Source organism: Trachypithecus francoisi, unplaced genomic scaffold, assembly GCF_009764315.1.
Source record: "Trachypithecus francoisi isolate TF-2019V2 unplaced genomic scaffold, Tfra_2.0 Contig01436, whole genome shotgun sequence".
Classification (NCBI taxonomy): domain Eukaryota; kingdom Metazoa; phylum Chordata; class Mammalia; order Primates; family Cercopithecidae; genus Trachypithecus; species Trachypithecus francoisi.
In genome coordinates this window covers 1,659,954-1,673,849 of record NW_022681430.1, presented here as the reverse complement: position 1 = coordinate 1,673,849, position 13,896 = coordinate 1,659,954, and the positions used below count along the sequence as shown (strand labels likewise).

The window sequence follows — 13,896 nt, the reverse complement described above, 5'->3', positions numbered from 1 at the left end:
TTAGTGAAGCAATGGATGCCCAATCTACTGTGAAAATTACATGCCGTTAAGAAGAAGCTATGAAAGTGAAAGACACCTTCTTTAAAGTTTTCCATCAAAATAGCTATATTTAAAAAGCTTTGGCGATTAAAAAATAATCTTTGGTCACCTGGAAAATTCAGTTATATGTGACACCTCATTTCCCAGTGATATTTAGTGAAATATTTCTATGTATTGAGTTATTAAAAAAGAATAAGTTATAAAAAATCACTGAATACTGCATATTATACAAAGAATCTTATAATAATATAGTTTAAATTTTTGTAAGTTTTCATATATTGCCAAGAGAATTTCACGTATTCATCTGAAATCCACTTGAAAGATTATATTTAACAAAACATATGGTCTTTGTAAATGAAAACAGACACAAAAAAGTATATCAAGTCCTTCATCATTTAGCAACTTAATTTCAGAATAGGGGGTAACAGGATGATAGGCTTTACCTGTAAAAATATTTACATGAACAAATCATATTCACACAGCACATTTAAATTGATGGAGGCAGCATATTCACATAATGTGGCACCAGTACTGCTAATCCTCCACATTGTCTACTAGGGCTGTAGGATTCAAGATGTTGTTGAGATAACTGGCTTCCATTAGCAAGTATGTGATTGGCAGGATGATAAAGTCTTTTCACTCACAGGTCAGCTATTTCCTTTTCCTTAGAAGAGGGCAATCCCGACGATCCATCTTTTAGCTAGTCTCTCATAGAGTCCCAATTCTCTTGCCTTCAGCTTTGATATGGTTCTAACTTTCCTCTTGTATCAGCTCATACTTGTCATCAACTCCTCTATTCAGAACAGCAAATATCAGGAGTTTGACCTCAGGGCAAAGTCCGGGTGGGCAGGTAAAATGTGACCACTGGACCTACTTCCTAATCTTTCATAGCAATTCATGAAGCAGTATCAAATTCAAACTAAAAAACAGAAGCATGACCCCTTATAAGTACTAAGAAAAGGGCTCTTTTGCCTTTCTAAGTATACTTGAAAAGAACTGTCAACCACCCTATTAAGACAGAAATGGATCACAGACTAAAAAAAAAAAAAGAAGGAAAAGTGCAGAACCCCAACTGAAATGTAAATAAAGGTGTTAGCAACCCCTTTACGTTTGGTGGTATACTACTTCACATAAAAGTGTTAAAGCAATATGCTATGAAACATCTTTATGAAGTAAGGAACATAAATGCCCTATCGAAACTTTAAAGCATCCTTATTTAAATAATCACTAACATCTGATTTTAAAAAAAGCTTATATCACCTCATGTGAGACTTAAATTTTCAAGACCGTTTTATTTTTATTTTTTGCCAATTCCCCATACTTGGCATTTCACCACTTAAGTATTTGTAAACTAATTTTAAAAACAAATATAAGCAAAAAAAAAAAAAAAAACAAATATAGGTGAAAAACATCTATCTTTTTCAATGTATGAAGTCCAGGCTGCTAAAATAATAAAATTCAAGCCATGCCACAGTGATCTAGCAGCTAAGGAATTAGTTGCATATTCTTATTTTGGAATACAAAAGTCCAAGAATAGAGTATGATTAAATTTTGATAATAATAATCAGAAAAAATTATTTTAAGTCCCTTTTAAAACTAGAAAAAAATTAAAATGTAATAAAATAACTCATCAAAAATTTTCTATCCACTGATCTCTTCCACTGCATATTTACTACTATTCTCAAAAATTGTTTTATATTTAGTTATTTCTACATAAATCTTGTATTCTAACAATTCTACACACGTCATCACAGATTTCACAATTCTACATGTTTCATAATAGATTTTTAAAATTAACTTAGAAGTCTCTTAGATTACATTGATGAGGAAAAGTCAACCAGGACTTAATGCCCTCTAAGTGCACATACTTGAAAAGTAAATTCAACAAAAATGACTTGAGATGTTTATAAATATTTATAAGTATGTCTTAGTAACGATTCCCTAGTGAGCTACATACTTGTAAAGAGGCCTTCTATGCTGTCAAATTATGATTATCTTTGAAGGAAGAAAGTACCTGGGATCAGTGTTTTAATCTCCATTAAACCAACCACCTATCTATCTGGAAAAATCAAGGAACAGAATTCTTACGAACAGTTTCATAAACTATGTGGTCCTACTCACAATCCTACAATGAGATTATAAACTAGTTAACATCACACAAATGAGTTACCACCATAAAAATTCATATACAACTGAGAAAATGTCACATGATAAATTTCAAATTTTCTATAAACAGATTATTCATATATAATGAGAATTATTCTCAAATCATCTCCTCTTAAAGCTGTCCTTTGGATTGGAGAATATGTTTATGTCCTTGCAACTTACACCAGTAGGAAACTTACCCCACTGAGTGACCTTAAACTAACTGGGAAATGAATATACAATCAATCCCGCTTTCAACTTGCTAAAGAATTCTGTTTTCAATATTAGATCACCTTGTTCAGGGAAATAGCACTGCAACAGAGGGAACGCCTTCTAAAGGAAATGGATTTACTGTCAACAGAAAGAATCTCTTCTGGTAAACTGGAATGGAAGTTAAGAGTTGTAGGGATAAAGGGAAAACTCCCTCATCCTTGGAAATTTAACTGAAACATCAATTAACAAAAGGCAAATTAATAGGAGAAATAGCATATACATTTATTAGCACACAGGAGGGAGAACTGCAGAGTGATTTTTCCACTTTGCAATGGGGGTATAGATGGTTACATGTTACTGTTTTGTTTTGTTTTAGAGGTAGGGTCTTGCTACGTTGCCCAGGCTGGTCTTGACACCCGGCTTCAAGTGATCCTCCTACCTCAGCCTCCCAAGTGCTGGGATTACAGGTGTGAGCCACCATGCCTGACCCTGTATCTTTTTTCTTAGGGGAAAGAGAAATGGGGGAAGTGTGGATGATTTTAGGAGGGTAGTGAATGATTTTTAGGGGAACTTAATGGGAATGAGGAACATATAATGATCTGGGAAAAAGTCTGTTGAGCCTACAGATAATGGTTTGATGTGTGACAAATGTCTGTCCAGGTGTGTTGACAGACTTCAGTCTTTCTCTTGCATGAGTTTAGCTAATACAACAAGGGAAGGAACCAGAGGTAACCATTTTCTTCCTTGACAGGTCCAAACTTCAAGCAGATGAGGGAATTTTAGAGAACTTTATTCTGTACTTTGGAAGAGACAAAGTATTGAGAGATGGTGGGGCAGTGGGTGGGGGGTAGGAAGGAGGTCAGAGAGACCTTGATGCTGCTTCTTCAGTTCAGCATGTCAAAGCACCATATTTTAGAGTACTGGTTTCTGAGCCCCAGCATTTCCCTGTCTAAAACTTCCCTGGAAGTTTCACATATTAAAAGCTGAGTTAGTGGCTGTGAAAAGACAAATCAAGTTAGTAGCTCAATGGCAAAAGGTCTCATCAAATCAGTCTCTTATTTTTGGGAACAGGCCAGTCCAATTAAACAGCTGCGTCTTTTTTTTTTTTTTTTTTTCCTGAGATGGAGTCTCGCTCTATTGGCAGGCTGGAGTGCAGTGGCGTGATCTCGGCTCACTGCAACCTCCACCTCCAGGATTCAAGCAATTCTCCTGCCTCAGGCTCCCAAGTAGCTGGGACTACAGGTGCGTGCCACCACGCCTGGCTAATTTTTGTATTTTTTTTAGTAGAGACGGGGTTTCACCATGTTGGCCAGGATGGTCTCAATCTCTTGACCTCGTGATCCGCCCACCTCGGCCTCCCAAAGTGCTGGGATTACAGGCATGAGCCACCGTGCCCGGCAAACAGCTGTGTCTTATTTTAGAAGACAGCATTGCAGATGGGCCCTCAAAGCTAGGCCTCTATATGTAAAGTATGCAAACATATTTTTAATAAGAGGCATCTCTACAGAAACAGAAGAAAAACAATGGTCAATGTCTGGAGTAGTCTATAAGCTAATTATCAGAGTCTCTGAAGCATCTTCAAGTTGCAGTGGCAATCTGACAGATTTATTATCATTATTATGGTTTGAATCAGGTATTCAAGCAAACTTTTTGCACAGTCCGTATATCTGTAGGCACAAAGGCTGTTAATATGTAAGTTGCTCTGGTGATTTTTGTTGAAGTTTATATTAAGCTTCAGTTTTAGGGCTTTAAGAAAAGTAGTTTTGGCCGGGCGCGGTGGCTCAAGCCTGTAATCCCAGCACTTTGGGAGGCCGAGACGGGCGGATCATGAGGTCAGGAGATCGAGACCATCCTGGCTAATACAGTGAAACCCCGTCTCTACTAAAAATACAAAAACTAGCCGGGCGAGGTGGCGGGCGCCTGTAGTCCCAGCTACTCGGGAGGCTGAGGCAGGAGAATGGCGTAAACCCGGGAGGCGGAGCTTGCAGTGAGCTGAGATCCGGCCACTGCACTCCAGCCTGGGCGACAGAGCGAGACTCCGCCTCAAAAAAAAAAAAAAAAAAAAAAGAAAAGTAGTTTTAATTTTTAGTGATTTTAAGTGAGAAAAATGTGAAGACATCAGTTTGGAGACTTGTAGCTAAAAAAGAATTTAGGATTTGGTCCAAATTGTAGGCAAATAATAAAAACTCAAAAATAATGGACAAGGCTAGAATCTAGTAATAGGTATATTACAGTTTTTTCTAATATATATTTTTTCTAGTCCCCCTTTTTAAAAAATCAAATTAAACTAGGACTAATTTATTTGTAAAATAAATTTTAGTCTTACCATATTTGGCCTGATTATTTGTATAGTGCAGCAAGAATAGTGATTCACCATATGGACTTTTTAAAAATGGACTTTGCTGAAACTTTTAATAAGGAATTTTGGATTAGACTTTTAAAAGCCTTAAGGGTAGGAAATCAAGTTGAGTATTTGTCATCAGACTGTGCCTCTAATATCAGTATGAACTGGGTGAAATTTTCTCTTTTCAAGGTCCTCGAAATATCTTGAGGTTCTTAGGCCTGCCAGAAAGTGACATTTTTTAACTTATCCCAAGGTCAGGAATCTTATAAGGGAACTGTGTGGACAGGATACAGGGCAGTCTTTTTTTTTTTTTTTAAACTTTATTGGCTTTATAAAGTCAACCTCAATCCCTCGAAGCAGTCTGGTCATATACGAAAACATGACAGTTTAGTCAATTCCTTGGTAAAATAACCAGTGTTTTCAATGTGTCCTGTTACAAAAGAAAGGATTCTTATTGAACTTACATAAATAATTAGATTGTCATAAAACTAGAATATTTATGGATAGTTCCTAAATTCTGGAGAAATCATGTAGAGAGAAAGGTAAATGTTTTGATTTTGTTCATAAGTATATTTTAACTAATTGCTATAAGTTACGAATAGCTTAGAAGAAAAAAATTTCTTGGCTCTGGAAAACAAAACATAGAAAGAATCAGCAATGTTTTAAATAAAAAGTCATCAAAAAATCATTTTGGGCCAAGTGCGGTGGCTCACGCCTGTAATCCCAGCACTTTGGGAGGCCGAGGCAGGTGGATCGCTTGAGCCCAGGAGTTCAAGACTAGCCCGGGCAGCATGGTGAAACCCCATCTTTACCAAAAATACAAAAATTAGCCAGTCACATAACCTGGTCTCAAAATAAATAAATCAGTAAATAAATAAATAAATAATTTAAAAATAAAATAATAAAAAAATTATTTTAGTCCATCATCAGTTCAGTTCCATTTAATTCTTATTTTGCTTGATGTTGTTTTAGCAATCTTTATGAATGTATGAGCTGTTTAATTAGAGTCCTGGAATTTTTTACCTAGTCCAATGGTATGATTTCCAAAGTTACCAGACACCAGTATTTAAGAGCATTTGTCAGGGTCTTTCATTCTTTTACTTTAATATTTGTATTTTTATTGTGAAAAATTTCAAACATATATGAAAGTAAACAGCACAATAAACCCATCATCCTCACCTCCCAGATTCAGCTACTATCAGTAATTTTTCTTTGCTAAAGTATTTTAAAACAAACCACAGAATACATTTCCCTGCTTTCTCCCACTGATTTGTCTGAATTGGGATCAAAACAAGTTACAAACATTATATTTGGGTTTTACAGCTCTGAAATATCTGGTAAAAAAAAAAAAGTTCCAAGCCGGGCGCGGTGGCTCAAGCCTGTAATCCCAGCACTTTGGGAGGCCGAGACGGGCGGATCACGAGGTCAGGAGATCGAGACCATCCTGGCTAACATGGTGAAACCCCGTCTCTACTAAAAATACAAAAAACTAGCTGGGCGAGGTGGCGGGCGCCTGTAGTCCCAGCTACTCCGGAGGCTGAGACAGGAGAATGGCGTAAACCCGGGAGGCGGAGCTTGCAGTGAGCTGAGATCCGGCCACTGTACTCCAGCCTGGGTGGCAGAGCAAGACTCTGTCTCAAAAAAAAAAAAAAAAAAAAAAAAAAAAAAAAAAGTTCCTTTTTAAGATTTAAGAGGCAAGCACTATCTGAAATACAAAGAAGGAAATGTGAGGACAGTATGCCGGCAATCATATTTTGATGAGGGTAGGAGCATGGATGGGGAAAAAATGAATGGAAAAAGACCAGCAGGAAATAAAACAGAATGCCAATAATGATGTGTTTGGGTAGTAAGACTATGAGTAATTTTTTCTTTTTTTTTTGTATATTGTAATGTTTTTCGAAAACATGTATAACTTAGATATATGTACTTTTTCATTTTACCTATAATATTTTATTATGCCTCTAGTAAGGCATTTAAAAAACATATTCACCATTTCATTATTATACCTTTTACAAATAATTTAATACCAAATATCTAATATCCATATTTCCCTGATTATCTCAAACCTGCCCCTTCCCTTTTTTTTATAACTGGTTTGTTCAAATTAAGATGTAAACATGGTCTGTACATTGCTGTTGGTTATGAGGTCTTATTTAATCTTTACATATAGGGGAGTGTGATTTATGTCAACGATGGTTATGTGATGGTCTGCAGAAAGAATGTATTTCTTTTTAAAATTTTTATTTTTATTTTATTTCAATAGCTTTTGAGGTATAAGTGGTTTTTGGTTCCATGGATGAATCGTATAGTGGTGAAGTCTTGAGATTTTAGTGTATTCATCATCCAAGTAGTATACATTGTACCCAATATGTAGTGTGTGTTCGTTTGAGACAGAGTCTTGCTCTGTCACCAGCCTGGAGTGCAATGGCATCATCTTGGCTCACTTCAACCTCCGCCTCCTGGGTTCAAGTGATTCTCCTGCCTCAGCCTCCCAAGTAGTTGGGATTACAGGCACCCACCACCATGCCTGGTTAATTTTTTGTATTTTACAAGAGATGGGGTTTCACAACGTTGGCCAGGATGGTTTCGATCTCCTGACCTCATGATCCACCTGCCTCAGCCTCCCAAAGTGGGATTACAGGCGTGAGCCACCGCCTCTGGCCCCCAATATGTAGTTTTTTATCCCTAACCCCTTCTCCCACCCTCCCCATTTTGAGTCTCCAGAGTCCATTATATAACTCTGTATGCCAAGAAGCAAATTTTGGACTTTAGTCAATTGTAAACTGCTTTTTGAGGAGAACCAAAGAAAAATAATTAATATTCTGTAGATGACAAAGGACTTAGAACAGCCATGATTAGGCCAATCATAGTGGCTCACACCTGTAATCCCAGCACTTTGAGAGGCCGAGGCAGGTGAATCACCTGAGGTCAGGAGTTCGAGACCAGCCTGGCCAACCTGGTGAAATCCCGCCTCTACTAAAAATCCAAAAAAGTTAGCTGGGGGTGGTGGCACGTGCCTGTAGTCCCAGCTACTTGGGAGGCTGAGGCAGGAGAAATGCTTGAACCCAGAAGGAGGAGTTTGCAGTGAGCTGAGATCCCATCACTGCACTCCAGCTTTGGTGACAAGAGCGAGACTCCGCCTCAAAAAAAAAAAAAAAAAAAAGAATAGCCATGGTAAAAGACACCAATTGACAAGGGAATTTTGTTATTTTTGCAACACATAATAACTTAACATAATAATTATAACTGATAACACATATCAAGACATCAGAATTTCAGGAATCATTTTGGAACACATGAATAAGATACCTGTATAAATAAAATTCAAAACAAGTTAAATACCATTTCTTATTTGACAATGTTTCTCATATGATTTTCTTATACTGAATAAGACTAATGTGTCTCTCTTGAGCTTCCAGGGGCCCTTTCCGGAATATCCAAAAGTTTGTTCAAAAAGACAATTTTGGAATCTGAAATTTGGGGAAGTATGTTAAATACCAAAGGTTTAAAAACTTGATTAAAATAGGATCACAGGTGGTTGGGCACTGTGGCTATACCTGTAATCCCAGCACTCTAGGAGGCCAAGGTAGGCGGATCACTTGAGGCTGGGAGTTCAAGACCGGCCTGGCCAACATGGGAAAACCCCGTCTCTGCTAAAAATACAAAAAAGAAAATTAGCCAGGCGTGGTGGTACGTATCTGTAGTCCCAGCTACTCGGGAGGCTAAAGCAGGAGAATTGCTTGAACCCTGGAGGCAGAGTTGCAGCGAGGTGAGACCATGTCACTGCACTCCAGCCTGGGCAACAGAGTGAGACTCTATCTCATAAATAAATAAACAAACAAATACAGGATCAAAGGTGACTTAAAATAACAGTCATTTACTTAGCCAGTGATAAAGATTTCAAAACACAAAAATTTTTTTTATTCTTTGATAAAGAGAAGGCAGCTTTTTAAATAGTTAAATGACCTAATAAAGACCACCTTCTTCACTTTCTACTATCTTTCCCAACTCAGCAAGGTTAATCATCTAGAGATCTAGGTGACCTATAACAGTGTTCCTTGTTTGACATAATATCTGAGCACTGATTGCAAACAGAAGTAAATATGAATATATTTTATATGTACCATACTTTACAGACATAATTTGGAGATAAGAATGGCTTTTTAAGTCTCCTTCTAAACCTGACTTGAAGATATACCAATTATTTCCACATGACTCATCTTTCTTTTTTGAGACGGATTCTTGCTCTGTCGCCCAGGCTGGAGTGCAGTGGCATGATCTCAGCTCACTGCAAACTCCACCTGCTGTGTTCAAGCGATTCTCCTGCCTCAGCCTCCCCAGTAGCTGGGACTACAGGTGCGTGCCACCATGCCTGGCTAATTTTTTGTATTTTTAGTAGAGATGGGGTTTCAAAGTGTTAGCCAAGATGATCTTGATCTCCTGACCTTGTGATCCACCTGCCTTGGCCTCCCAAAGGGCTGGGATAACAGGCGTGAGTCACTGAGACAATGAGAGCCCAGCCAGCAATTCATTGTCTTATAAGGATTCCTAACCAGTATATGTTTTGCTTCTCTAAAGTATGTTTAAGCTCCATCAGGATAAAACTATTTCTTATACAGTTTTATATTTATTTCAAATACATCTTTCCTCTGCAAATAATGAATATATAATAGACAGTAAGTATTTAGGAAACACTGGGTTGGAATTATCTATATTCTCAAACATTTACTGAAGTCAGAGTTCCTTAACTGCTCAAAGTGGTCCTGCTCCGAACATCACTGTGGTAGAGTCTGTTCGTACCAATGATGAAGCTTCATCTCTATCCCCTAAAGGGAATGGGAACTATTAATAGACTGATACCACAGTGGCTTTGTTTTAATTCAATCTCCATATGGTTCTTCTTGCAAAGGCCACAGTCACTCCTACTGTCTATTCCAGCACTCCTGAGCCCTCTAACTAGGATCCTCCTTTCCTGCTACAACTCCCTTGTGACTTGACTCCCTAGCTTTATTAAGCTACTTAATAATAGGAATTAAAAAAAACAAAAGGGGGAAGAGAAAAGAGGAGGAAAAGAATAAAAAAAACAAAGAAGTGGAAAAAGAGAAGAAATAAATAAACTGACAATAGAGATGTCAGAGTAGCAAAATGAATAGATTTTTTAAATGATCATATTTGCTACTACACTTAGAGTATTGTGGCCAGAATAGAATTGTGTAAGTATCTCATTACATTTTTAAAACGTATTTTATTCTTCTTTCTGGGACCAAGAGAAAATTTATAAAAATAGCATTCTTTACCACTGAAAACATTTTATGCAAGGGGTTACTTTCTAGGTTGTAATAATTTACATTTAACTTGGGTCCTGAAATTAATGTTAATACTACCAGTTTTCATATATGACCACAAGATTATTAAGAAATAATCTAAACATCAAGTGTCATTAAAGCAAGCTACAAAGTTACGATTTAGTAATGTGCTTAGCAGGTAATAACTATTAAATAAATTAAATATTCACTGATAAGAATGCTCTATGAAGTTGAGGTACTGAATGCATTACAGGTTCAAAGAGAAGTGCCAAATACATAGTTATCAAGCAAGCATTTTTCTTAAGATAGGTTGTGTCAAGGCAATCAGGCATTCCTGTAGCATTAAGAAAAAAAAAGTGAGGGGAGGGCAAGAGTTAGAGGGCAACAAATAGGAAGTACACTATTACATCTTACTTGTCTGAGGTCAATGAATGCTAGCTGCAGGGTATCCCCCTGGAATCCTGGCACAGGTTCAGAGCTGGCAAACACTATTAAAAGAAAGAAAAAACGAGAATAAAAACGAGATTGCAAAATATACAAGAGTTTAACTGATAAATTAATTTCTACTCATTATAAATGCATTATAATATTTACACACAATCACTTCAAATGAAGATTATTTATAACCTTCAATTTCCACTACTGAGAAAGTTCTCCACATCCATTACCTCAAGTGTTTTAATAATTTTAAATTTTGAATCTGCCATGTAATCATTGTAATCCTAATCACAATACATTTAGGAGGGTTTTCTTACTAAAATTTAATAGTAATGTACTTCAATCAAGTAAAGCTTTCTGACTCTTTTTAGCCTTAGGTGAATGATTGTAGAAGCATTTCAAAATTATATCAATTCCATGGCTGTCAACATATTTTGAAATATTTGCTTTGCTACAGAATAGGAGCTATTAAAAAATCCCACCTCTAGCTAATAGCAATAAAAGGCAGACACCAAGGTAAGAAGTCAACTTTACATGCAGACAATAGGTAAAATGTTCTAAGCAGAAAAATCAGGATGATGCAGGAACGCCTGTTCATACCTTTTAATAATTTTTATTTATTTTTATTTATTTATTTTTTTGAGATGGAGTCTTGTTCTGTCGCCCAGGATGGAGTGCAGTGGCACCATCTCGGCTCACTGCAACCTCTTGACTCCCAGGTTCAAGTGATTCTCCTATCTCAGCCTCCCGAGTAGCTGGGACTACAGGAGCATGCCGCCATGGCCGGCTAATTTTCTTTGTATTTCAGTAGAGATGGGGTTTCACCATGTTGCCCAGGCTGGTCTCAAACTCCTGAGCTCAGGCAATCCACCTGCCTTGGCCTCCCAAAGTGCTAGGATTACAGGTGTGAGCCACCATGCCTAGCCAGTAATTTTTTTTATAAAGGATTCATGCCTCAACTAAAAAATATCTCAACAAGAATTTTAAAAATTTCCACAGATTCCTTCAATAATTTTTTGTGGCTCAAAATTTTTAATACTACTAACATAGCTTATTTAATTAAATTAAAGACAATTCCAATATTAGTTATTTTAAAAACTTAAAAGACTTGGCTCGTAAAAAAGACCTTGTCATTTTACATGCAAGCTTCTCTGGTAAGAATGCCTGTAATCATTTTCCCACCCCATTAATATTCTAATTTTCTTTTCTTCTTCTTCTTTTTTTTTTTTTTTTTAAGAGACAGGGAGGGTTGCTTATTGGTGGCGGCCCTGAGGAGCCCATCATGGCGACGCCCCCTAAGCGGCGGGCGGTGGAGGCCACGGGGGAGAAAGTACTGCGCTACGAGACCTTCATCAGTGACGTGCTGCAGCGGGACTTGCGAAAGGTGCTGGACCATCGAGACAAGGTATATGAGCAGCTGGCCAAATACCTTCAACTGAGAAATGTCACTGAGCGACTCCAGGAAGCTAAGCACTCGGAGTTATATATGCAGGTGGATTTGGGCTGTAACTTCTTCGTTGACACAGTGGTCCCAGATACTTCACGCATCTATGTGGCCCTGGGATATGGTTTTTTCCTGGAGTTGACACTGGCAGAAGCTCTCAAGTTCATTGATCGTAAGAGCTCTCTCCTCACAGAGCTCAGCAACAGCCTCACCAAGGACTCCATGAATACCAAAGCCCATATCCACATGTTGCCAGAGGGGCTTAGAGAACTACAAGGCCTGCAGAATTTCCCAGAGAAGACTCACCATTGACTTCTTCCCCCCATCCTCAGACATTAAAGAGCCTGAATGCCTTTGAAAAAAAAAAAGAGACAGGGTCTCCATCTGTCACCCAGGCTGCAGTGGCATGATTACAACTCACTGCAACCTCGAACTCCTGGGCTCAAGCAATCAGCCTCCCAAGTAGCTGGGACTACAGGCATGCATCTCCACACTCGGCTAATGCAATTTTTTTTTTTGTAGAGATAGGTTATTGCTATGTGGCACAGGCTGGGCTTGAACTCCTGGCCTAAATAAAGCAATACTCTTGTCTTGGCCTCCCAAAGTGCTGGAGAGTCTAATTTTTTAAGAGAACATTGTAGACGTTCCATTTGTGAATTTATCTGAGCTAGAATTTTGGAAGCTATTTAAATTTCAGCCTATATAGTTCTTGGGATAACAAAAGCAATTCTTAAATTTTGTGTATTCTGTGTGAAATATAGTTTAGAAAGGCTCAAAATCAACAAGTAAAAACAATAAATATATGAAAATTTGCACAGCTTAATTTATCTGGCATCTCTGGGGAATATTGAGTTCAAAATAAGTTTCTGTTGCTGTTGTATAATTTTTGCTTTAAGTATCAGAATTTTTTTTTTAATCTTAAGCATTTTTTACAAAATTCTAAAATGTATCATTAATCCTGTGGGTCATCATTAAGAATACATTTTGTTCTATAAAGTAAAATTCCCAGGGGTTGTTATGGAAGTTAGAGCTTTTTTTTGTTGTTCTATTAAAAAGCTGTGCTATTTGAGTTTTCATGTCTAGCTTTTCTAATTTTTCTGCCTTCTCCCTGCTAGTTTTAACATGAATTCTTACTCCCTACTCTCTCCCTCATCTCTCTTATTAATTTTATCTTTACTCTTCTTGAGCGGGTAAGCCAGCTAATCAATTACTAGAATTATGTCTAAAGTAAGAGCAAACACAAGCTAAGCAAGGGCCTCTCCTACTAGTAAGGTTAATAGGTTTTATATACATACCTTGGAACGTATGTACCTTTTGAGAATGAGTAACCTTTTGGTTACTCAGAGATGCACCACTTTTCTCCCTTTGTTCTTGGTTCTCTGCTAGGTTATGGTCATTAGATAAGTGACTAAATTCACCATTCTCAGACCCCTTTTTTCTAGAAAACCAAAATTTAGTGACCAAATCTAGCCACATTTTTCAGTATTTAGTACAATTTATTCATATCACTGTCTTTTTATACAATGAAAAGTGGTATACTTTCATACAGCGGTATTGCCATTACCTGCTACTATGCCCTAGGTAGCTGAGTTGCCTTTCTCTAGTATCATTACATCTTAACTGAAAAACGATAAACAAAATTATAATACCTTTTATATTACATTGTAAAATACATTATTAGTTTATGTTAACCTTTTATATTATAATCATAAAAGGTGTTAAAAGTAAAGGTGTTTTCTAACTTTAAAAAAATACTTTTTTTGGCTGGGCATGGTGGTTCATGTCTATAAATCCTAGCATTTTGGGAGGCCAAGGTTGGAGGATGGCTCAAAGCCAGGAGTTTAAGACCAGCCTGGGAAACATGGCAAGACCCCATCTCTACAAAAAAAAAAAAAAAATTAAAATTAGCCAGGCATGGTGGTATGCACCTGTAGTAGTAGTTCCACCTACTGGGTAGGCTGGGGCAG

General features: G+C 37.3%; 2 protein-coding genes across 11 annotated transcripts in view; one reads left to right on the top strand and one right to left on the bottom strand.

Annotated features, from left to right (window-relative positions):
• The window catches only part of EXOC6 (exocyst complex component 6), a 218,798-nt gene that overhangs the window by 36,805 nt on the left and 168,097 nt on the right, over nt 1-13,896 (bottom strand). For 8 of the 10 annotated variants that reach the window (XM_033224564.1, XM_033224621.1, XM_033224631.1 and 5 more), the window contains one exon: nt 10,462-10,535. In XM_033224564.1, coding sequence (XP_033080455.1) covers nt 10,462-10,535 — 74 coding nt within the window. Of the gene's footprint in view, nt 1-5,041; nt 5,172-9,164; nt 9,568-10,461; nt 10,536-13,896 lie in introns of those variants that run through there. The other 2 variants (XM_033224613.1, XM_033224607.1) reach the window with 2 other exon arrangements.
• LOC117091824 (protein UXT-like) lies at nt 11,738-12,297 on the top strand. The gene has a single exon (XM_033224650.1). The coding sequence runs from the start codon at nt 11,768-11,770 to the stop codon at nt 12,239-12,241; it is 474 nt and encodes a 157-aa protein (XP_033080541.1). The 5' UTR covers nt 11,738-11,767; the 3' UTR covers nt 12,242-12,297.

What these genes read in the sequence shown, in the direction of transcription:
- LOC117091824 (XM_033224650.1), top strand. Translation starts at nt 11,768, where the DNA reads ATGGCGACGCCCCCTAAGCGGCGGGCGGTGGAGGCCACGGGGGAGAAA.